This window comes from Varanus komodoensis, unplaced genomic scaffold (genome assembly GCF_004798865.1).
Source record: "Varanus komodoensis strain SLA01 unplaced genomic scaffold, ASM479886v1 scaffold61, whole genome shotgun sequence".
Lineage (NCBI taxonomy): Eukaryota > Metazoa > Chordata > Lepidosauria > Squamata > Varanidae > Varanus > Varanus komodoensis.
The window spans coordinates 1,008,667-1,033,264 of NW_025336236.1; the positions used below are offsets into that span (position 1 = coordinate 1,008,667).

At 43.6% G+C, this 24,598-nt stretch overlaps 1 protein-coding gene and 1 long non-coding RNA gene across 3 annotated transcripts in view; one reads left to right on the plus strand and one right to left on the minus strand.

Annotated features, from left to right (window-relative positions):
• The window catches only part of ENPP6 (ectonucleotide pyrophosphatase/phosphodiesterase 6), a 31,561-nt gene extending 10,901 nt beyond the window's left edge, over nt 1-20,660 (minus strand). Inside the window, exons 1-2 of one of the 2 annotated variants that reach the window (XM_044449898.1) lie at nt 20,281-20,660; nt 5,961-6,140 (exon numbers count right to left, since the gene is read on the minus strand). In XM_044449898.1, the coding sequence (XP_044305833.1) occupies nt 5,961-6,140; nt 20,281-20,518 (418 nt within the window). In that variant the 5' untranslated portion in view covers nt 20,519-20,660. Of the gene's footprint in view, nt 1-5,960; nt 6,141-19,038; nt 19,183-20,280 lie in introns of those variants that run through there. The other variant, XM_044449899.1, reaches the window with a different exon arrangement.
• Nucleotides 20,537-24,598, plus strand: part of LOC123033323 — a 7,650-nt gene continuing 3,588 nt past the window's right edge. Inside the window, exons 1-3 of the long non-coding RNA XR_006416604.1 lie at nt 20,537-20,670; nt 21,487-21,607; nt 21,866-24,098. This is a non-coding gene — a long non-coding RNA (uncharacterized LOC123033323). The remainder of the gene's footprint in view (nt 20,671-21,486; nt 21,608-21,865; nt 24,099-24,598) is intronic.

Sequence of the window (24,598 nt, forward strand, 5' to 3'; positions counted from 1 at the left end):
TTGATTTGCCCGCCATGACCATGAGAACTGGGCATTTACAACAGCCATGCCCAGCATGTCCTCCAGATGTGCTTCTTTACAACTTCCCTTTTTGGGGATGATGGGCACCGAGCATGGCTGACTTAAAGCTTCTTTGTAACTTATTGTTTATACATAAATTAACTGGAGTGATTTCTGACTGAAACCATCAATGCTAATAACTTCATATGAAAAATTGCAACAAACAAAATCCATGCAAAAATATTCATATCACATTTATCAGAATCATTAACCTCAGACATGAATTCCCAAGATCTCTGGTAGCTCCCAATAAGAAACTTGGTAATTGCCTTATCCACTGATTTGCTTCCTGATAAAAGTGAACTATTTCTATTTAAGAAAATAGGCTGAATTTCAAACTGTGATTTATTGATTTTTAATTGTTAACACAGGATGCCTCCACAGGATAGATATTTGGTTCCATCTGGATATGAGTAATCAGTCCATGGCTCTGTATTCTGAGAAATTCAGGGTGCAATCCTATGAATGCTTAGGCAGAAAAATGTCTTACAGCTCCCAGAATTCCAGATGTTGGCAACTGTATGACTTTTCCATCAGGAATGTGTTCTAGTGCAGTAAAAATCTAGATTTCAAGAACACTTTACTAAATATTTTGTATTTAGATAGAGAACACCTCTTTGTATAAATGTTATACTGAACTTTTGGATCTATTTCCCCCAGGATCCTGCTAAAGCATTTAACTTTCTGTCACCTCAGGCCTTTTCCAACAAAATATGCTATGCTTGGAGTTCTGGAAGCATGAGGCAACAACTCCTAAAATAGGAACATGGGCTCTGAACATAGGAGAACCAAATTTTATTAATAACGTTGATAGTTGCTCTGCTCAAGCAATATGGTTTATAATATTCCAAGAGCTCTGAAATCATACTGATGTAATATATATTTCTATGAATAGTCCCAGTGTGTGAACTGGGCAGAATGAAAGGAAATAGACAAAGTTTTCCTAGCTGCCTAATATTGGGTAAGCTGGTTGTTCTTTTGACAGTGCAAATTTAGACATGTTTCCTCAGAATTAAATCCCATTAAATTAAATGGAACTTGCTTCCTGGTAAGTGGGGTTGCTGCACTCCATAGTAAATGCCCTGGGATGCTGTGCATAACATTGTAGTGCATGGCAGAAAATTAAAAATTAAATTAAAATACCAAGTGGACATTGGTAGCTGCTGCAGTTTGCCAAATGCTACCACCAGGCCCAGGTTTCATAGTTTCCTGTCTCCTTAAACAAATGTGGCTCAGCCAACATGTAGTTTGTTTCTTGAATGTTTATTATAAGATGTTTCTACTTTAACGTCCTGTTTTGTTCCTTTTTATTTGTTTATTTAGGTTGCATTTTATAAAGTCAGTTCTTCAGAGAACCCCATAAAGCATATTTGCCAACATTTAAATGCCCACATGAGCAATGGAAATATCACTATGAATTTTGTATTTTCTACTTGCCAGTGGGTAGAGATACTGACCAAAAGTATGATTTAGAAAAGGTAGCATTTTGGCCTCTAAGGGTGCAATCGTATGGTCTTCTGGCATCAAGTGAGAGGCCATAGGATCGCCAAGATCCAACAGTCTCAGAACTAGGCCTCCACAGGGGAGGACTGTCCTGCCCTGCGGGTCAGAGCTGGCACAGAGAGAGCTGCCCCAGCTGCCCTCTCCTCCAAGGTTGCAACCGGCCTTGGAGGGGGGGAAAGAGGGCATAATGGAGGTCAAGAAGGGGAAGAGGCCTATTCCAACAGGTGCCCCAGCCTCCTTCCTCCCCGTCCCTGTTCTCAGTCCAAATGGCTGCAAACAGCTGTCTACGGAGAATGCAGGGTACAAGGCACAGTGGTGGCAGAGATGGCTACCTTGGTGCCTCACTCCTCCCTTGGATGCTTGCAAGCTCTGAATTTGGAGGCTTACATGCATCTGCTGTGGGAACAATGGGATCACACCCTAAGAGTACAGTCTGTGATAGAGCCCTCATTGATCCAAAGCCTTGCTGGTTAGAACCAAGCAGGGTGGGGGGAATGGCAGAAGCCATTTCATCCTCTTCGAAAAAGCAGTTTCAGCTAGACAGGACTCTGAGCTTGTCCAGCTATCTTACTGGTGAGAAACAGCAATGGCAAAGCTGTAAGATCCTGGGGGTCTGTGCCTCCTCTCCCCTTTCCTTGTTCACCATCCCACCCCATTTTTGTCCACCTCTCCAAGTTATTCCAAGATTTCTTGGGATTGGGATTCTGCCATATCCATGGTCACTGGGATGCTCTCCGAGCAACCTTAGGATTGCTCTATCTGTGCAAAAACTGTTGTTTTCAGAGGTGAAAGTGCTGAAATAATAGATCTTTATTCTCTGTGGCACATGTACACTCTTCTAAAGCATTAGAAAAAATGTCGAAAACCTATGAACAGCCATAGTGGGCTGTGCCTTTGTGGTACCCCATCCAGCAATCTGGCATGGCTTTCATGTAAATCTGCTCTGGATACAAATACTAAGTATCCATATTGCCCAGATTGCACAAATACCTTAAATGGCATCATTTTACATTATACTGATTTTACAAAATGATTTGAACTATACAGTTTAAACTTTAAAAAAAGAAATGGTTATTCCATTTCCCCTCTGCCTTTAAATAACAAAATGTATGCTTTTCTCCATCTTTTATGTGTTTGACACAGAGACCTGAACCTGTCATTTTCAAATTGCATGTCTAAATATTGGCTTAACAGTTGGATGCTGTACATCATAACAAACACTTTTTAAAGCTTTCCAGACCTGCTCAAAAGGTCTGGTAAATGTCTTATTTGGGGAGGGAAACCAGAATGGAATCTGAATGCTCTTTCTTTCTTTTTTTTCCAACATTTTTTCTCACTGCTGATTCAGTGATTGAATTTTGGCAGAAGAGAACTTCCCCATGCTCTTAAAAATGGTAGCTGCATGGTCACCTGAAAATATGATGTAAAGGGCAAAATCCAGTGGTCTCCTGACCTTTCTATGATCTTGGAGCTGGGAATCTAAAGGCCGAACTGCTGCCCTTCTCGCACCTGGCATAGAAAGAACTGTGCAGGCTGCCCCCATCTCCAGGGTCGCAACCTGTCCTTGGCGGGGGCAAGCTGGGGGTCGAGAGGAGAGGTGGCCAGGGCCACGGACTTATACTGATTCCAGTCAGCACTTAAAGTACTCCACATCCAAATGCTAGTTATTCAAATAATTCTTAAGAGACATCCAGAAAGAAGGTCTTCACATCCATCCAGAACATGCTAGAGATGCAGTGCGTGCTGCAAATATTCTTCTTTGGTCTCAAAGTTTACAGTTTCATGGAGCTGCTCCTGAAACATGGGCGCACATCCGGGCCTCTGTGCATCATGCGCTGCATTTTTTTCCAGACAGTCATTTTCATTGACATGTTGTGCCAAGGCTTGGGTGCTGGGGTGCTGACTAGGATCTGAAAAATCCTAGTCAACTTTAGAAGTCCACTGGCCTGCACTGTTAGTTATTTATAGTGCTGCTATATAACCTGAACCCTTGTGATAGGAAAGCTTAGGGTGCAATCTCTGGCCTTCTGATCTGATTTATTCAGAGCCCCAAGCTCCAAAGTCTGAGCTGGGCCTGAAGGCTGTCTTCCTGAGGTCACATCTGGGCCTCAGAGGGGTTGTGCTGGAGGAGTGGACAGGGCAAGGAAGAGGCTGGGCCCAATTCATGGAGCTTATTCCCAGTGGCCCCCCAGCTGCCTTTCCTCCTCCTCAGCAGCACTTAATCTAGGCAGCTGAAAACGGCCATTGAGATGAAATGCTCAGGGCGGTAATGGCAGAGATTAGGGTAGAGTGGACGGGTATTGGATTGCACTCTTGGTCCTGGGAATACCGAGTACCAGGATATGTTAGTTGGGAGCAATTATTTTTTAGTGAAGATAACTATTTTAGTAGTTAAAGAAAATAGTATTTAAAGTTTTTAAACTTACCTCAACATCTGTTCTCCAATTACAACACCACCCCTATTTTAAAATGTATAGAAAGATCACCCTTCATTATTCTGTACTAATTTTAACACCAGTTGGTTAGGCTGATGTCATCCAGTGGTCATTTGGTAACTACCCTAAGATGAGATTGTATGTTGACGGATTTAGGGAACATTTGACACCAACGGCAAGTTGCGAAAGTGCTATGGTATTTTAGTTGTTCATCAGCTGTCCTTTTTAAGAAAGGAAGAATGGCGTGGCTTGTTGCATCCCTTATCAAAGCTGAGCAAACACAAACTTGTATTGTTATTTATTTATTTGTTTATTTTGCCTGTCTGCTGCTGAGACGCTGCTCTGTCTGTTGAATGCTCTCATGCAGCATTGTTTGAGGGGGAACGTGACTGGGGGCTCATGTAGGGGGAGGAGATGAACTGGCTTAGGACACGGGCAAGTGGGTCACTGCCTCACTGGCACTCTGCACATATACCCAGAGACACGCATATTCAGCCAAGTACAGAGACATGAGAGAACTGTAAATTATCGCAACTAGAGAGCAATACTCATGTGGTGTTCAATGTGTACAAATAAAGGGCAGAATTCAAGTAGTTTCTCTCCACTGACACAATGCTTCCATCAGGGATATGGGGAGGGCTACATTTTTCAGCTATTTCCCCCACCCCCAGCATCTGCTCTGGAAGGTCCCCCAATTCTCCTGAGCAGATCTGGGGTTATAAAGGGTTTCAAGGAGGGGAAAGAACAAGCTGAAAATTGTGTCTCTTCCCCTGCTGCTGATGAAAGCCTTCCATTTGTGCAGAGAAAATAGTTGTATCCACCCCAAGCATATAATCCACTATGTGCATCAGAGTTTTCATATTGATTGTTCTCCCACTGAACACACCAGTGTCTTACTGCCTGAGCAGAGACACTATTTAACTAGGAGATTCACTAGCATTCTCTGGAGAGTACCTCTGGGTTGCGGTAGCAAATATTTAATGGGAAGTGAATTGTTGCAGTTTATTTGCATATGTTCACATTAACAGTATTCCAGAGCATAACTGGCATGGATGACATTAGCAGTACTGATAAATAGATTATTCTTATTGGAAAACATATTATAAAACGACTATTGAAATTAGTGTCATCATTTATGTCATGAACGGAACAGAAACAAATGGAGCTCTTTGGAAGCACTGTATGTGATAGTAAGAAAGATCAAAGGAACCAGGCTCCAAATTTGCATCTTGAAGTCAGAATCTTTTGCCCTTTCATATAGCATGTCATACCTTCAGTCCATCAGTTAATTATTTCAGAGGGGTGACAACATGGGCTTCTGTGTAGGCATACTAATTAATATCCCCTCTCTGTATTGCTGAAGCAGTTTTCTCCAGACGTTTTTGATTGAAACTCCCAATATGGCAAATTCTCAGAGATGCTAAGAGCTTTAGACCAAAAATCTAAAGGATACTGGGATGGGGAAGGTATTGTGCTCTCAACTGCTTAAACTTCATGTTGACAAGCTGATAAGTTTCAATCTAGGCCCGCCTTTTTAATGGATGTTTTCAGTTCCCTATATTTAATTTATGCAGATACCGCCACCAGCAGCACCACTGCACCATCAGTGTAGAGAGCATTTTACAAAGTAGTCCCCAAAAAGGCAACATTCGGAACAGGATGTTGAAGCTGCATGAGTGGAAGGCACCCTCCCTGAATCCACTGCTGCTCCATGTGCTGAGCTCTTTCCCAAAGGCTGAAGTCTCCCCCCCGTCATCTGTTTGAGAGGAGGAACAAATGGTGAGTGGGTTCGTATAACAGCTGGTCAGTGGGATTTCTGCTTTTTCAGAAAGACTCCATGTGTGCACCGTGTTGGATCCGGGCCAGAGTAATCAGTCATAAACTTGTTTTTGTAGCTGTTACAGAATGGAACATGCAACATTAGTCAGCAAATGAAGAGGTACTGAATTTGACAATACTAACCAGGCCAATAGTACATAGCAACTTTCCGCTTTGCTTTCATCATAGTCACCCACAATGGCTCTGATCCATTCCACCAGATAGGCAACATGCTGTCTTCATTCACACCAATATCGAAAGATTTATTTGTATCTGGATCCCACATGTAGTTTCCAATCATCTGATGGACCTCGCAGTGGCGGCCTAGAAGGTGAAAGAGTTGCTTTATATTTCCTCTTGTTCAGTCTTATTTAGCTGTCATAGACCTCCCTTACTGTTGTTAAAACCCTGTTAGAATGAATCGTGATGCTATTTTTCTGAGGAAACAAGATAAATTACTTGTGCTTAAATTTCACAAAAGAGAAAACTGAAGATGCAAAGGTGAAAATTTCATTGCAAGGGAGACTCTTGAGCACCTTGAGTTCTGTTTTCCTTCAGAGGGGCTGTACAATTCCTGCTGCTTCTCAAGAGCCAATGGCTGAAATAACTTGTATGATCTGCTCAACATGTATTCTCATCAACCCTCTAGATCAGTTTTGGTATTATGCAGAATAACAGGAGGAAAGGGTGAGTCTGCCGCTGCCCTTTCGCACCTCTCACTTATCTGTCTTCCATTCAAAATCTCATCCTGTGGGCAACACTTATGCCAACAGAGAACATATGCAGAAGAGACTGACTGGAGCTGGACAGGAGGATGGGAGAATGAAGGGGGTCAGTCTGTAGCTGCACCCCAATAATCTGTAGCTGCACCACTTTTACTTTTACCAAGGGCAAGGAATGGCTATGGAAGAACACTGAAGCAAGCAGAGCAACAGCTGCTTCACGCAGGATTCCTCAGGTTCCCCATTGGACTTCCTGGTCCCTCAAGAAATTGCTTGTTATGTGGATGAAGAAGGCTGTATGGGACCTGTTGTAAAACACTAAACTTCAAGTAGTAAACTCTCAATCCCTGCCCACAAAAGGGATTCTCACTGGCAGATGCAGCAAGGGAGGGCGTGCCACCTTTGGGGTCCCAGTCCAGCCTCAGAGCAATTTCAAGAGGTGGGAGCTGAGACTCTGATGTCTCCCAGACTGCATCCACTGGCCACTGAATTGTGCCCCAAGCTGCCATAGGTTAAGACCATCACCCTCAAGCAACGTCTTGGACAAAGGGTGCTTCCTGGAAAGCAGAGGTGTGCTTTGTTCTCTGCAATCACACCCTATCCAAATGCAGGGCCAGCTCAAGGAGCATCTTGGTTGCTCGTGTATCATATCTGGATTCCTGCTCTCATTAGTCCAGTTTCTTGTATCATTTAGCCTTAAGAGGACTGTCTCAGAACAGAATGTAGAGAATGCCCTTTTTGGGCTTCACAGATGTTATGTTAGTCGTGAAGTCACGTCTGACCCATCACGACCCCATGGACAACATTCCTCCAGCCTCTCCTGTCCTCCACCATCTCCTGGACTCCCCCTAAGCACACACCAACTGCTTCAGTGACTCCATCCAGCCACCTCATCCTCTGCCATCCCCTTCTTCTTTTGCTGTCAATTGCTCCCAGCAGATGTTAAGAGACAGAAAACTTCTAGTTGCAGTGAAGACATTTTCTTTGTTATGACAAACCAAAGAGGAGACCAAAACTACAGTTTAAATAAACTTCTTAAAGTTTACCGATAAATCTGTTTGCCCCCTACCTAATGTCAACCACTATCCTTTTATTGCAGTTTCGTGCAGCAATATATTCCTTACTGGCAATAACTTTTGTGCAAAGAAAAATCTGTAGAGTGGAATTAAAAACTGCATAAGCAAATTACTCTGTGAAACAATTAATGTTGCAGTGATTACTGGCTATTTATAACCTCCCTTGCTGTATTTAACCAACTGTTCTTGGGGCTCAGTGTTTACTGAGAGAGCCAGAAGGAACCCAGTAATAGAATAAATCAGTATAATAACATTACTTGATAATTATGTTCCTTTTGTCAGTTGCAAAGCCTTTACAGTCATCTTTGAAACAACATGATAAGGTAAGCTACTATCATTACCCCTAAATAAAATACAGTATTTTTCTCACTATGGAAGCTGCTTTGAAGTATGGAAAGGCAGAGGAGTTGTTTTTGTTGTTGCTGTTTAAAGAAAAATAAGTAAAGAGGGGTTTGCTGAAGCAACAGGAACTTGCCGAAGGCTCCTTGTGACTTCTGGCTGAGGCAGAATTTGAATTCACAACTTCACTGCTCACACTCTCAACTGCTTTATCGCCCCATTTCCCTCTGTAGACTTTTAATCTGCAGGGGTACTTGTGCAGCATGATGCACACCCTGTGTGATTGCGGAGCTTGCTGTGTGTTTTGTCTTATTGCACACTGAAACTAGTGGCGCCCTTCTGTATCATCAGATGGTATTGTGAGATGTAGACCCCAGAGTAAAAAGATTTAGGTACAAGGTTATTCTATATTGAGCACGAGATTATTCTCAACAGCTGGGCCAAGGAATTTACATACTGTGCTTTCTTTAGAGGCTTTTACCACAAGGATGCTAAAGAGACATTTGAGAAGAATAAATTCATAGTGTGATGGACTTTATTCATTCACTGCTGTGCTAGGCAGTGAGAACGTTAATCTTTCCAGTCGTGTGCAGCTGTTCAGAATTAAAAAGGCAGAGCAAAACTATGAGGAAAATGTGGAAGTCAGTAGGCCTGAAGGAAAGGACAAGAGTGGGTTTGGCTTTGCAAAGAGTACGGTGGCTTAGTTACGAATTCAAATCATGATTTCTTCGCATACCAGTTGCCCCAGTTGTGTGAAGATCAGATCTTTCGTTTCCAGTATTCCTGCATTATTCTGGAAGGGAGCAGACTCAATGACTCATGGGGTGGTGGGTGGATTGAAGCTACCTGTTGCTGAAGCATTAGATGCTATAGCCTAATCCTGGGGCTCAGAAAAGGGTTACAAGCAATGCATGAGCAAAAGGAACACTCTAGCCGTCCATCTCCTCCGTCATGTTTGTTGCTCTGTACACATGGGGAGTGATGGTCTTAACAGGAGCGCCTCCTGTTTCCATGGGGTGTTCCACATGAGCCAGGCAGAGATACTCCAGCTCAGCTGCACAGCCCCCATGGCTACAGGAGGCCCTCCTTCTCAGGCAGTTGCCCTCCACTAGGAGAGGGCCACCAGTATGGGGAAGGAGACTGGCAGAGAGGGAGCACGCCTCCTCCCTTTTTTACGGGCCTGAAGAGGCCCTCAGAAGAACTGCCATCTGTTGTGCTAACACTGCAGAATAGGAAAGTGCTCACCTGGCATTTCCCAAGGCAATGTTGAGATCGCCATGGTTGTGTGCGGAAGGAGAGAAGCACCTTAGTGCATGCACATACTCACAGGATCCACAGGGTGTGCAGCACAGCTTTGCTGCTTCTAAAATATACAATTTCCCCCCTGCATTCCCATTTCTCTTCCTATTTACTTGTCCTTCAAAATAAATACCCAGTTCCTTGCATTTATCCTGCAGCTTGGTGAATGGCAAGTGGAACTGCAGTCTAAGATGCAACATTTGCCAATTGAGAGTCTCAGTTTTCTGTGTGGCTTTCTTGCCCATCTTGTTTTTTAAGAACCTGGTTCTTTTTACATTTATTGACAGAAAGGTTCAGATTTTAAATCCATGTTCTTAACATAACAATTTGATTATATGACCTGGTTCTTGGAATACTTCTTTTAATGTGGTGTCTTAGATTTCCATATTTTGCAGATAGAATGCCTCAGGTATACGTTCAAATCTGATCCTACTTAGTGTAGACTTACTGAAATGAGAGGGATGCAAGTTAGGCTAATATTGCTATTGTTATTATTTTCATTTCTGCACTGTCCAATAGTCACATCTATCTGGATGGTTAACAACAATTCATAAACATAGGTACAATAGGAATACAATTGGATACAACCCATAGTAATCAAGTTGCTACAGCTGATCTGATCTTCTATTACCACTTGACAAACCTTTCTGCCATTCAGCCAAGATTTCATGACAACTTTCTTTAGAATCTAAACCATCTGTAAAAAAGACAACGCTAAAAACACCACAGTCCCACCGGAGCATTTCATCACCACATATCCTATCCAACTTCAAAATCTACAGCCTCTCCTTCCTCTAAGAAAAGTACTTTTTCACACATTTCTCTGCTGTTGCATCCTTCCTGATTACACTTCATTGCCTTGACAAGCCTGACATGCCAAAGAGTTTCCATCTTCAAGCATCAGTCAACCTAGTTGAAATGCAGTGTAGGTTAAAGTGCTGTTGACCCCTTACAGAAAACAGGGAAAACTACTTCCATATTACTTTCTGTTTAGTGTTTCAGGTCTCTGGTTGCTTGCCCCAAAGAACTTGTTTTTAAGAGTTCATGTTTTCTTTGTTTACTGGAGATGATAATCTTGTGTGGCAGTGAGGGAGGAAAATGGACCATAATGATTAAAAAAGAGGACGGGAACACTGGAAGAAAAAATGCTGTTTTACTGCAGAATACTATTGCTAATTTTAGCACACCTGTGAAACTGAGTGTTTATGATTCATGATATTCATGGGTATCTTTCCTGGAATGTGTACCAAACAGTACAGTCTTAGGGCCTGGCATTACTACAGACTTATATCAACCAGCATTTCCCCCTAAAGACTCTTGTTAAATGCACTTTGGTGAGGGCATTCAAACATTACATACAATAAAACATGATGATCACAGGAAAAAATGAAAATGGAATCCAATTCAGCAGACTCACTTGCAGGCCAAAGGCCTTCCTGAAAAAAGAGACTTTTGCTAGCTGAGAGAAGGGCAACAGAGAGGGGGCAGGTTCACATGACACTACAAACCATGGTGGGTTTTTGGTTTTTTTGCCACTGTTGGTCTGTCATGCCATCTGAAACCCAGAACGGGTATTTCAGAGTGGTATGTTTGGTCTTTAAAAACTACAAACAAAAACAGTGGCCTAGTCTATGGTTTCTCTGTACCATGATGGCTAGTTGTGTTGTCCAAACCCAGAAACCACAACCCATCATGGTACAAAGGCCAGAACTAGAGAGTTCCTTGGTGGGAGTGGCAATGGCCAGGTAGCTAGCCAGAAAGCAACACTGACAGGTATTGTTTGTATGACTGTCAGAGGTGTCCACACTCTGCCTGTCTCCTACCCTAACTGTCTTTGGGAAGGAGTGAGCAATCAGATGGAGAAAGCAGCAGCACTGCTCAGCCAGTCCTCCTGTACTAGGAAGGTTGCCAGGTTGGGGACACCTCTCTTGCAAGTGGGAGCAAGAAAATGGGGTGGGTGAGGGAATCAGCTGAGCAACGCTGCTAGGCACTGCCACGCAGCTAATTCTTGCATGAGGGGGGCTTCTCTCAGGCATATATGTGGGGGGGGGGGGCACTGAGGAATCAGCTCAGTGGTGCTGCTCCTTTCTAAAGTGCTGTCCAGCTGAGTCCCCGCTCCCTTTTGCACAAGTGTGTATCAGGCACCATCTGCTGCAGTGGTCCTCTCTGAAGCAGGAGGTGAGGGTGCCTGATCAACTCCCTCATCTTCTCTGCTGCTCTTCAGGACATGAGCCCTGTTTGCACAACAGAGACTTCCTGACAGCCATGGTGAGCAGAACTTGGCTCTCAGACACGGCAGTCCAAGAGAGGAGCCTCTTTCCTCCCAGTGATGCTTCCTGGGATACCTCCAGGAGAGCTGAGAAGGGAGGAAATGGCAGGAGGAAGGAGACTTACCAGCATGGTCCTGATTGTCTGTCAGGCACATCAAAGTTAAAAACTGTGGTAATGATGCAGGGTTGCTTATGGTGACAAGTGACACCAACCAGAGAGCAACTGAGTTCATCAGAAAAAGCAATTGTGTTTTGTACGATTGTGGGCTTGTGCTATTGTTCTACAAACCCTATTGGAATCCATCCCTCCAAGGATTCATGGTGTTCATCCTGTGCTTGGCTTGTTCTTACAAAGAGAGCCATGCTGAGAAGAAGGCAGTGAATGCTCATGGAATCCTGGTTGTTCCATTGGCTATCCCCTTCCACAACAGCTGCAGAGCCCCTTGTGACTGAGCACCCTGCAACCAGCCTCTTCTGGAGCCAGGAGTAGCTGCCATTTCAGCAGCTGCTCTTGACACATGAGAGAGGGGCTGGTTGCACAGTGCGTGGGACTCAGCTCCTTGCGAATGCCCCACGAACGCTGGGCACAGTCACCAGGTACTCAGGATCAGGTCTGCTGAAAAGCAGACCAGAGTCCAGGGAGCCAAGCCCAGGGTGGATTCCTCACATATCCTAATCTGGACCCAGCCATGGTATACACCATGGCTTGTTCCAGACCTGGAAACCATGGCAAGACAAAATGGTCTGTTGCATGGTTTCTGCTTACTGTGATTGTCTGCCATGACACCTGGACCCAGGAGTTCAATTTTTTTCTGTTTGTGGTCAAACATTATCATAGGGTCCCATGGAAAGAGTGGCAACAGAAGAGGCTGCTCTAGGCATCCAATCACTACTACCTACAGCTTCCTAGCGACATTCATGGCATATCTTGCTTTGTTCATATCAACTGAGGATAGCTCCTGCCTGGATCCATCACCCCGTTTGCTTTCTGAAACAAGGAGAAAACAGGTGAATGCACAGGGGCAGCGGGTGTGGGGGGGGGGGGAGTCACTGTAAAACTGTTTATTTTAAAGTAAAAAACAAACTGGATTGGCCAAGAAGTGTTAAATAAATGGAGGTACACTCAGGAGGGCAAAGAGAGAGAACCTGCCTCAAAACCTCAGTGGATCAATCTTGGACTGTACTGGACTACCTGTTGCTTATTTCTGATCTGGACTGCCAGTCTTTGGCCCTACAGACCTCTGGAGCCCCACCTCGCACCCACGTCCTGATCCCAGCTTTCTGTCTGCCCCCAGCAGCCACCCACTTCCCGGTCCTCCCACCCTCTGTTGGGGTGCCATCTGAAGGCAACAGCCTTGAAAGAAAGGCCTCTCCCAATTCTCACCCACCAGGTGTTGTCACCCAGTGGGTGAGCATCCCACCCAACTTCCCTCATCTGAATGTGTTACAGCAAGACAAAGGTCTGGTTTGCACAATCACAGTGAGAAAAGAAGCCACATTGGCTCGTTTTCCCTCCTAGCCAGGTCCCCAGATAGCATAATTACCCTCACGAAGTTTGGACCTTAGAGGTATCCATATCCAGAGAAGGTAATAGGGAATTTTTCTAATTAGGTTCCTTGTAATCTATGGGAAGGGACTGCAGGTGGTGCGGTGGTTTAAACTGCTGTGCTGCTGGGCTGTTTGATCGAAAGGTTGCCGGTTCAAATCTGCACAACAGGCTGAGTTCCCGTTGCTCCGTCCCAGCTCCTGCCAACCATGCAGTTCGAAAGCATGCAAATGCAAGTAGATAAAAAGGTACCACTTTGGTGGGCAGGTAACAGTGTTCTGTGCACTTCGGTGTTTAGTCATGCCGGCCACATGACCACGGAGACTGTCTGCGGACAAATGCTGGCTGTCTTGGCTAGGAAACAGAGATGAGCACCTCCCCCTAGAGTCAGGCATGACTGGACTTAATATCAAGGGGAAACCTTTACCTTAATCTATGGAAGGAAATCTAATCTGTTATGAGTTTTATTCTCTCCATGATTGTACAAATGTACACTGTCAATCCTACATACACTAACCTGCATGGCAAAGACTTGGGAAACCAGAAGATCCACTTCCCTCCCTTCCTTAACAATCCCTTTGAACTTCAAGAGAGGGTTCCAATTCTTCCTTGTCAAGGAAATTGCAGCAGGAGACAATCGATTGGAAATTCTGATTTTTTTTAATTTTTATTTTTTTATGTGCAAGGGATCAATCTACCCTAGCAAGAAAAGTTGTGTATCATGCTGCAACAAAAGCATTCACTACAGCAGTGCCCAGGCTGGTAGTTCCTTTGCAAGACCACTGGGTGACGTTGCTGCTTTTTGTGGTTTCCTTATTTGATCTGTCAAAAGCTTCCACTCTGCCAGGGATGACAACCTTAGTCCTTCAAGAAGGGTCCAAGGATCTTTATTTAATGTATGCATTGTGACAATACATAGAGATTCACCCTCCCTTGACAGCCACTCCTCTGTGATGTTTTTGATGCACCATGCCAAGGTCCAAGGCATCAAGGTGTAACCGGGCAGCCTAGTGTACTTTGCCCATGCACCTCAGGCTACAAAAAGCTGGAATGGGAACGACTTCTTACAGATAAATGAGCAGATGAAGGAGGAAAAAAAGTCCCTCTCAGTAGTTTTAAGCCCTTCTCTCCCTGTCTGGCTCACGTGTAATATCAGAACCAAGCTGGTGGGAAACTGCTTTAACACTACAACAGATAGCAGAGTGAGATGGAGGAAAGGCATAGGTGTTGTTACCTTCCTTGACATTCTCCTTATGAAGTAACAGTAGGCCCTAACCCACCCCTTGCTATGTGATAGTACAGAATCATGAACAGCTGCAGGACAAAGGACGTGCAAATCAGCAAAATTCAAGTTGAGGTTTTCCAAATTCCATCTCAGAGCTTGTCCCAACTTGAGTCCTTATTGTGTCGTGATTTTTAGAAACCAACAAACAAATCCAAGTTGGTGTATATTTCAGTGCATGTTTTTCCCAATGTTTATATCAGTTCTGCATATTTTTGAAAAGTACACATTTTTCTAATTGACTTTGTATGTATTACTCAAGGAGCACACTTTGTGCATTTTTCAAACGTATTCATTTTTGAATACACCATTTCTTTGGTCTGTGAATTGCATTATAAGTTTGAAAATGTGTGGACAACAGCAAATTGCACTGCATCCAGGAGGTGAGATCTGGGTATATTATGATCTAAAGTGAACTGAAACAAATTTCTTATACATCACTAGCCGGGACATGTCTCCATTTGGCCCTGAGCATCCCACTGTACTCTGGGAAGTTGCAGACTGCCTCAGTTTTTTTTCAATCCCCTAGACTAAGACGTTAAGGTGCAATCACTCTGGAAAAATTATGTATATGTTTGCATATTACATTTAACTCCTCAGCCCATTAAGCCTGATCAAGCCTATAATTTAAATAAAATCAATGAAATAATTGAGCTTCAGTGCCTGATATTTCTGAAGCTCCCAGCAGTGAGCAGCACAGCAGCTGGATGACTAAACCGGAACGTGTCCTGCGCTATCACCTACCACAGGGCTGCCTTCCAATTCAAGCGATGAATTTAGCATGAACTCTGAAGGATGTCAAGCTAACAAAGTGCTGTCCTCATTCTTTGTTGACATTTTTGTCCCTTGGCTCCTTCCTCTGTTTTAAGTACTGGGGTGAAGGACAGGGTGTTACAGCTGTTGGACAACCATGCATTCATTAGATGGATTCCTGGGTGGTTTGGCTTGGTTTTGTTTTGTTAATCAGTGGGAACCCATGATTAGGAAAAAGTATTCCGAAAACTGAGAATTGTTTCTGGTTCGTCTAGAAGTGCCAAATCTACCTTCTGCAAGTGATGGATCCCACTTGCTGTTAGGAATTGGCAGGGGCATAAGCACTCAATTGTATTCTGTGTTAGGCTCACTAAAATTACTTCTAGGCTACCTCTAAGGTTGGAACCCTCTTGAAGTGGCATACAAATAAATGTCTCACAACCCAACCATAACCATAACCTTCTGTCCAGCACCAAGCAACCATCCCATGTCCCATTTTTCAGAAAGTAGTTTTTTGACCCCTCCTCACCCCCCCCCCCAAAAAAAACTTCCTTTCCACAGGCAGCTTGTTTGTTTTCCTAACAGTGTAAGTGCTTTCGGGTCCTTGAACTCAGCATGTTTGAAACTGTTTCTCTAGTTTCAGAGGGGCTTACTCAAACTTGGAAAGAAGTTCAGATGCATGTATGACCCAAACAAATGGAGCAGTAGCCATGGCAGCAGAGAAGAAGAGCAAGAGGGAAGGAGGTTCTGAAAATTGGTGGTAGACCCTGGCAGGTGACAATTCCTGATGTCAGACCTTGTTCCTAGGCAAAATTCACTGCAGGAGTTGCCCTAGTTCATCTCTGGAACTACTCCTTACTGAGTGGCTGTTTGGCTCCACTTACGCTCTCATTATAAATTTGTCAGTGAAGCAAAAATTAAACATAATGTACTTCTGATAAAGTGCTGTCCCCTAGAACTTGCCACTACTTGGGCATGCATAAAAATATGAACAAAGGGGGAAAGTCTCTACCCAGTGCTTGAGTGTGAGTTGTCAAGTCAGAGCAAATTTGCACAATGTGTGTCTCCTGAAGTAACAAATTTGCACAATATGCATCTTTGTAAGTAAACTGTTGCAGAGAAGGCTTTATACATGAGCATTCTGTTCTGGAGGTGTTTGCTAAGGTACATTTTGCCCTGTTATGTATCATGTGCTTCTCAAACGATGACTCTTCTATGCCCAGCCCTTCTATGCCCAGCCCTGTGGAGTGACAGTGCAAACAGAAGATGCCTCAGTAGATTTAATAAAGTGCTGACTTCTACACAAAGACACTCAGATTTAGACCACTACAGGACAAGAGAGAATCCTCTAGCCTATTAATATTTTTAGTGCATTTAGTGTATTTTCTGGCCCAAAGTCTATTAAAAACTGCTGGTTGAAGTGATACTCAGAATTAGTCTTGGGTCTGTTCTTATCAAGGCCATTTTGTCATTTGATGAGTATATGCCATGCTTCAAACAAGATTAAATATTATCTATCCATGATCAGAGCAGAGTACACTGCAGAGTACATCAAGCAGCCTTTCTACTTAAAGCACTTCTTGTGTGCTTGATTTCTCACTCATTTTAGCTTGTGGGTGCATTGCACAAATTCATCCTCCTCCAGGGCCTCTCCTGAGTTTGTGTGCAGTGTTTCTAATGGGGAACATCAGGTATATCTGTGAATGGTGGCAAGAAGCTCTCGCATATTAGTGCAACTCTGTTAGGCTACAGCATCACCTTTTGGTCATGTGATGGAACATATAGAAAGGCAAAGAAAGAAAGACCTCTGGGAAAATGTGTAAAGGAGCTGATCGTAATTCTTCCAAGAATCTGAAAGCAGAAGCCTCTGTAAAGCCATGTGCAGAAAAACCCAAAGGAATTCCTATAGTTGTGCTGTCTCCTTTTCTACTCAGTGTTCCAATTTCCAATACGATGGATATTTTAGAACCATTTCCTTTCCCCCACAGCCTTCCCGCTCAAAAAAAAAAAAAAAAAAACTGAGAAGAAAGGAATTAAAGGAAGAAAAAGAGAACCAATTAAAGAGCAAATGGAGAACAAACAAACAAACTCATTCAATTTTATTTTGCTGATAATTGTAAGTAGTACCTATCACACCATAAACTCCAGCCACTGGAGAGAACAAATTCAGGGTGAATGTTAGATGAATTAAAACTCTCTCTCTCTGTAATCCAAATCTTTTACATGATGAATTATAACATGTAGGGCACAATTCTATATCTTGCACCCTCAAGGCAAGCCCCTCAGCTTGATGGAAATGCAGTAATGCCAACTCTTTCCAACTCTTTTTGAAACTCATGGACTAGAGAAGTGTTAGACAGACTTCAAGCTTGTGAGAACTATTTTGTTTTCTACTAGAACCCCAATATCCATCAACTGCATCCTCATGCAGTGATGTCCAGGACATGCCTAGACCATGGCTTCGCTTAGGATTCCAGCTTTATACAGGCTAGACAATGGAATATGGGCTCTGTCTGTCTTTTTAATGCCGGTTGCCCAACTTCAGACACTGTTTGTAGACAATGTGGCACTTTTCATTTCAGAGTAGAAATGATTCATCTTCATTGAGACTGTCACCTTTGACCTATCCCAAGAAACAGAGTGATATAAGGGATATGAGTGTTGGTATTAGATACTAACAACTTGGGATACATTTAAACTGTGGCAGCTCCTTTATGTCTCATAAAGTTTATACAAAACATGTCTTCACTTTCAAGGTTCAACATGCAGTTTTTGGACACGTTTTTGCTTGTTTATATTCTTCTTTTTCCTTGTGCCTGCCTGCTGTGTCAATGAATCATGATGGAAATGTGAACTTTGGAAACATTATGGAAGCTCCAGTCCACAAACTGGTAACACTGACAGAGTCCTGTTCTAGTGAAAAGGACTTCTAGGTAGGTAATCTGAACAGCCAGCAAGCATAATTAGTCCCCTCTCATAAGGTCTGTTGTACCATCCTACCAAGGATAGCAAGACAAAAACACGATATGCCAGTTTTACAAAGATTTTTTATCATGCAATTGTCATGTACATTATATACATTAATGTTGGCACAAAAACTTAGAATCAGGATGTAAAATGTTTATGGTGCAACCTTATGCATGCTCAGAAAAATTCCTTTGCCTCCCAATATTCTCTCCCCCAAATGGGTAGCTAGGGAATCCACAATTTTAGGACTTTTCTTGTGCTGAAACATGCCTAGGGTTGCACCCGTAAAGTCTACCAGGGAGGTAGACAAATGGCAGTTCACCAAGAATGAAAAAATGTTGTTTATAGCATATATTGGAATGTTTGTACCTGCAAGTTTTTATTATTACAGGCAGCAGGATGCAGAATGAGACAACAGCTGAGATTTAAAACACTACCACTAAAACAACATCTTTGGCCAGTATTGTGAAATTAGACAAATCAGGTTTTTTTCATAGACAAAAGGATATTTTTCATTCTCTATTCTCCCTTTTCACATAAAATGAACTGCAGAAACATGTATGTGTTTCTGCAGTTATAACAGCTGGCTCTAGAGAAAGCTGTTCCCAATGGATTGTTCCAAACCGCAATTATGTATTTATTAATAACTATTGAGAATAAGGCAAGAGAGGCCATGGACGAGATACTGAGGAGGGCTTTCATTCGTAGGAAATGGCTTGATAACACCTAACCACAACAACCTAAGGCTAGTGGGCTTTTGGGTTTAACAGATTCATCAGATAATAATGTTAAACAGCCCTCAACTCTCACTGCACCATTCTTGTCTATACACTTTGTGACTTTTCTGTGTAGGCATTGTTTTCCCTGTTTTAATAGTTAGTAGAAGCCCCAGGACGTACTCATGGTTCAGTTTCCTGAGGAAGTCACTGGAAACTATATAGGATTTCTATGATGTAAGATTTACTTACACATATATCAGGCTGAGCATCAGGTGAGGATCCACAGCATCAGCACTCCAATAAACTCCTGTTTCCACTCAGGTGTTGGCCCCATAGAATTTCACAAAGAGAGCAAGATCAGCTTTCTGTCCCCCTTTTTGGATCCACTTCCACCACAGGCTGTTAATGCACAGCCTTAGCTGCCTATGTTGTTCTCTTCCCAGACTCATTTTACACAGTCCTTAGGATGCGATGTAGGGAAAGAAAGGAAAGTTCCCTTCCAGAATAGTCTCTCTGACTCTCATTGAGGATAGTCACTCCTTGACTCATCTCCACAAGAGGAGCTGCTGTGCCAGACTAAGCTTGTCCAACTGGTTTGACCCCTTCTAAAAATCTCTTTTCAGACTCACAGAGCTGTGAAGCAGGAGCCTTGAAAGAGTAACTTTACAGTATAGACACAATTTACTCTATAAACCAAGCTGGAAGTATTTGCATTCTCCATGTGTCAAGTAACGAAAAGTAAAGGAAACTAATGATAACCTCTTCCTATCTAATGTGATTTTTCATTTTTAGTTAGTCACAGATCACGAAGTATGCTTTAAATCGCCCTCAAAGTTGTGTGTATGTTTTTATCAAGGAGCTGAACGTGTTCTAAAAGTGACCCTGAAACACTCAACACAATCTCATGTTTCAGTGATGGAACACGTACCAGCTGAAAAAAGCTGTCATATCCTAAAACCCTTAAGAGAGGAACCCTATGCTGGCTGCGGGATGCTGGAAGTTGTAAGTCTCCTCTGAACAATCGTAAGATTCTGCCCTTAATTACCTTTACTAATGGCAGGCACTCTCTTCTGAGAAGAGAGTTCAACTCAATTCTTATTCTGCTAATCTAGATGAGATAATTTATGTGTATAGATGCTAATTTAGAACTACTTATTATAATTTAAATAGACTAGTATAACTCAGACTAAGTTTATTAACAACTCTCTGGTTGCGATTTTACAACTGGGCTTTGAAAACGGGACACCAATTTGATAAAGTAAAATTTGTACAAGTTATTCCTTCAAAGTGGAATGAATGATGGGTCTCTCTCTCTCCCCCTCCCTCTCTCTCTGCCTCTCAATCCATTCCAGTCATGCCTTTTAAACTTCGCCGTCAATGAATGCTCACCCACACTGTGCTGGGGAACCTAGTGACCTAACGTGATCTTTCACCATTCAGACTGCTCGATTTTGACAGCACTTCAACGAGAAAATCAAGGACTGTACTCACCGGTCATCAGTGTGTAATAATTTGGATAGGAAAGACTGGGAAAGTCTGGGGTTAGGTAATCCACTTTCACTCCCCTGTTGACAATCTCTTTGAATCCAGGCAAGGAGTCCAGTGCTTCATCGCTGATATAATCATGGCGAAGCCCATCCATCAAGAACAGCAGGAGCTTTTGACGTGCAAGGGATGAGCTTGCCAGGGTGAAGAGGAGCAGGAGAGTGGGGGCCACGCACTTTGCCATGGTGGCGGATGGAGTTCTGCCAGAGCAGTCAGCACTCTCAAAGCTGCCTTTCTCTGTGCACTGTCCGTGAATGAGGCATCTGAATCTGCTCTCAAGGGCTGGACCTCACACTGCTTGCCCTCATTTTGCTGGTTTGATTCCAGATTTTAAAGGTACAGTAACAGTGATTGAACTTGGCAGACTTTAAGCGTTGCAGGCTGACTACTGTAAGAGTTTGAACATTGCCTTCTAATGTGACGTAGGGAGATGACACTGATTGCATTTCTAATTACAGAATAAACAGAGCCTAAAGTTGCTGGACAAAGAAACTGAACTTCTGTGTATGAAATCTCAGGCTAATTCCAGACATGCAAAAGGTTAACATGGGAATAATGCTGGCTTTTCCATTCACACTGGTGAAATTTTCAGTGATAGTTTTGAAAACAAAGGAGTAAATTTCTTTTCCTTAAAACCAGTAATTTAATATAATTTAAAGATAAGGAGTCATTTAATTTCTGTCTTACCTTGTGTATTAGCTTTTATTAAATTTGATTTCATATATTTGCTTTTATTGAATTGATCTCAGATTTGCAAATTATCAGAGATATTTCTTATCCAAGATGGATATCTTCCCCATATGCAACAGGTTTCCTATATAGTCTGCATATACCAGTTGCTGAGGAGCTTGGGCAGGTGGAGCTCTTGCACCCTTCCTCCTTGAGCTATCCTGTGGACAACTGGTTTTCCACCATGTGTACAGAATGTTGCACTAGATGGACCTTTGGCCTGATCCAGCAAGGCTTTTCTTAAGTTCTTATGAAAGAATGGGAGACAACTCTTTGCATGTTATGGTTTGCTACAGTTATATGGTCTGAGTGAAGGTTACACCGTATGGAGCTTTTTAGCTGAGAAAAAAGGCACGGAAGGGAACACTTGATAGAGATGTTTGGGATTGTGCACTGTTATTAGAGTTATCCTTGTTGTTCCAGGTAACTGCTGTGGTGAGGAGCACTTTCCACCAGCTTCCACTGGTCCATTAACTGTTCCCTTACCTGGATGAGCAGAGCAACACTGAGACCCTTACCTAGCAGCAGTGAGACCCATGCACTGGTAACCTCCTGATTGGATTATTGCCACGTACTCTAATGGGGGTGAAGATGGTCCAGATAGTTTGGTTGGTCCAGAACAGAGCAGCCTTTGATTAGGACTGATAGGTATGCTCACATACCACCAGTCCTATATTGTCTGCACTGGCTACCAATTGAAATCTGGGCCCAATTTAAGGTGTTAATGATAAGCCCTAAACAGTTTAGGGTCTAGGTATCTGAAGGAGTGTCTTCTTCCTTATATACCTCCCCATCCCTTAAGATCCAGGTCTGAGGTCCTTCTTTGGGAGCCCTCTTTGAAGGAGATCAGAAGAACAGCTACCTGGAGAAGGGCCTTTTCTGCAGTGGCACCCCAGCTCTGGAACTTGCTCCCCGGAGAGGTACGCATAGTGCCGTCCCTTTATTCATTTTGGTACCAGACTAGAACCTTTTTATTTTCCCTGCATTTTAAGACTTAATTGTGATTTTAATATTGGTTTTTATTAGATTTATACTGTATTGTGTGCTGCCACTTTGCTTTGTATCCCAATTTTCAAAAAGGGTAGTAGAAAGGACATGAGGAATTATAGACCGGTTAGCCTTACGTCCATTGTAGGAAAAACAATGGAAAGGCTCATAATAGAGAGAGATCTAGTGATGCTAGATAGGGAAGGGAGGCTGACAGCCACACAACAGGGCTTCCACAAAAACTGATTGAGTCCTGAAGTTAATACCTTCTGTGGTTAAAATCCCACTGTGAACAACCAATCAATCAGCAGGTTCCCATCAGCTGGAATGGGTGAACCATGAAGCCTACTGGTCCAAAAGGTCTGAACAGAGACGGGTTGGGCCAAGTGCCCACATTATATACCAGCGGTGGTCAGACTTGCTCAACAGAGGAGCCATATACAGTAAATGTCAGATGTTTGAGGGTTGCAAGTGGGTGCCTTCAGGCAGCAAAGTCAGATGGCAAGTAGCAGAAAGTCAAAGAGCTGCATGTGGTTCATGAGCCCTGGTTTGGCCAAGCCTGTTATATACCCTCTGTTGTTTACAGCAAAGCATACATTGATGCAGGTGTGAGTTTTCAAATTACACGCCAGCTTTAGGGCCTTGTCTGCTTATTGGCAAGATGCTTCTTCTCACCCTAAGCCAGTACTGGCACTGCTAGCAGTCAATGGATAGATGGGCAAGATCACACTACACTTATTGAGCAAGGTGGTGCTGCGGTCGATGGGAGTAGGAGCAGCCTGTGCCATAATCCAGTTAACTTGGTCTAAATCTTGGCCTAAGCCGAAGTCTTGATAAGCCAGCACCTCCCCTTTATGCCAGTAAAGGGGTCCATCCTTTGTCCATCTTCCCTGCCTAGAGACCTTGTCAAGTGGCCCAAGATGGTCTACCTTCCAAGGAACCAGTAGGAACCAGCAGTAGGACTGTGCCTTGCATGATGCATCTACAGCACCGTCCACTGTGGCTTCCTGTAACCCTCCAGACAAGGACAAGGCAGGAGGAGTTTGGAGGCAAGGATTGCCCCACACTTCCCTTGCCCTCCAAACCATGGAGATGGCTGATTTCAGCCATCTGAGGGCTTTACCCTGCTTCTGAGGAAGAGGGACGAAGGTACCACTGACTCCCAGCAGAGCCTGGCTCCTACCCTCCCTTGTTCCAAATCTGAAGCCTTAGTGCCAACTTCTGGCCACTTTTCTGAGGTCAGCGCGGTGGCTTTGAATTCTTCTATGTCTATTTCTAGACTGTGGTTGGGTTCACAGGTTGTGACAAGTACCCTTGCGCAGTTCCTGCTCTTAGTGGTTTGCTGTCTCAGTGTGCCTGGCAGATGATCAGTCACATCGTGGTAACTCTCTTCTCTCCCGCCATTGCCTTTCCTCTCAGTCCTCCAGGTGGCATCCCAGGGGGAAATGAGGCTCCTGTCTTTGACAACCACGATCACAAGCCAAGCTTGGCTTACCAAGGCTGTCATGCAGTCTTTGCTCTGCAAACAGACCTGATGCCCTGATGGGTAGCAGAAAGGAGGAGGGCGATGATCCGCATCCTCCCCTCCAGCTCCAGGGAGGACTGCCAGAGCAGGAGAGGGGTGCCTGATCCATGCTCAGGCAACAGGGGATCCTGCCGGGCAGCACTGTGGGAGGAGCAGTGCTACTCAACTAATATTCCTTCTGGCCTCTCCAGGCACACCAGAGGATATCCTCCCTTGCACAGGTGGGAAGGTGTGAGAATCAGCTGGGTGGGGATGCTTGACTGGAGCCTGCGCTGCTCAGCTGATTCCCTTGCTCATCCTCCTTTCTTGCTCCCACTTGCAAGAGAGGTGTCCCCAACCAGGTGCCCACATGAGAGCCTTTGCTGCAAGCAGCCGCAGAGAAGGGGTGTTCACCTCCCTTTCTTGCTTCTGCTTACCAAGGAGGTGCCTGCCAGTTGAGTCCTGCTGAACAGGGCAAGCGATGAGGGATCGTGTGGAACTTTTCCTTCCATATAGCCAGGTGGTTGTGAGCCACTCCTGAAAGGTGAGGAAATGTATTCATGCCTTTAAGTGAGCTAAAGGCCTAAGGAGAAGGCCAAATGAAGCATTTGTCTCAGTGCCCTTGCCGATTCTAATCACACTGGACACCCTCAAGAAGCTTTTCCTGTTTGCAAGTTTGCAGTGAATAAAAAGGAAATACCTGCATGTTTTTGTGCACACATTATGGCCATAACATTTGTAAATCTTTAGAGAAATGGAATTGGTCTAAAAGAAACATCAAAGCACTTATATGAAGCCCAGGTAAAGATGGCCCTTCTTAAGGGTTTGCAAAAGAAAAAGGGAAAAAGAACCAAGCGCCAGCTCTCAAACTGATATATGTACAAAGGAAAATTGCCCTCCAGCTGTTCTTTTGTACACTCATTTGACAAAGAACAAGGAAGCTGAAGAAGAATTCACTAAGGATATTGTAGATTATTTTCAGTAATACATCTCTGCTCTGTATCCTCCATCCTGTTCAACAAGTGGTAGTATATGGGGAGAGTG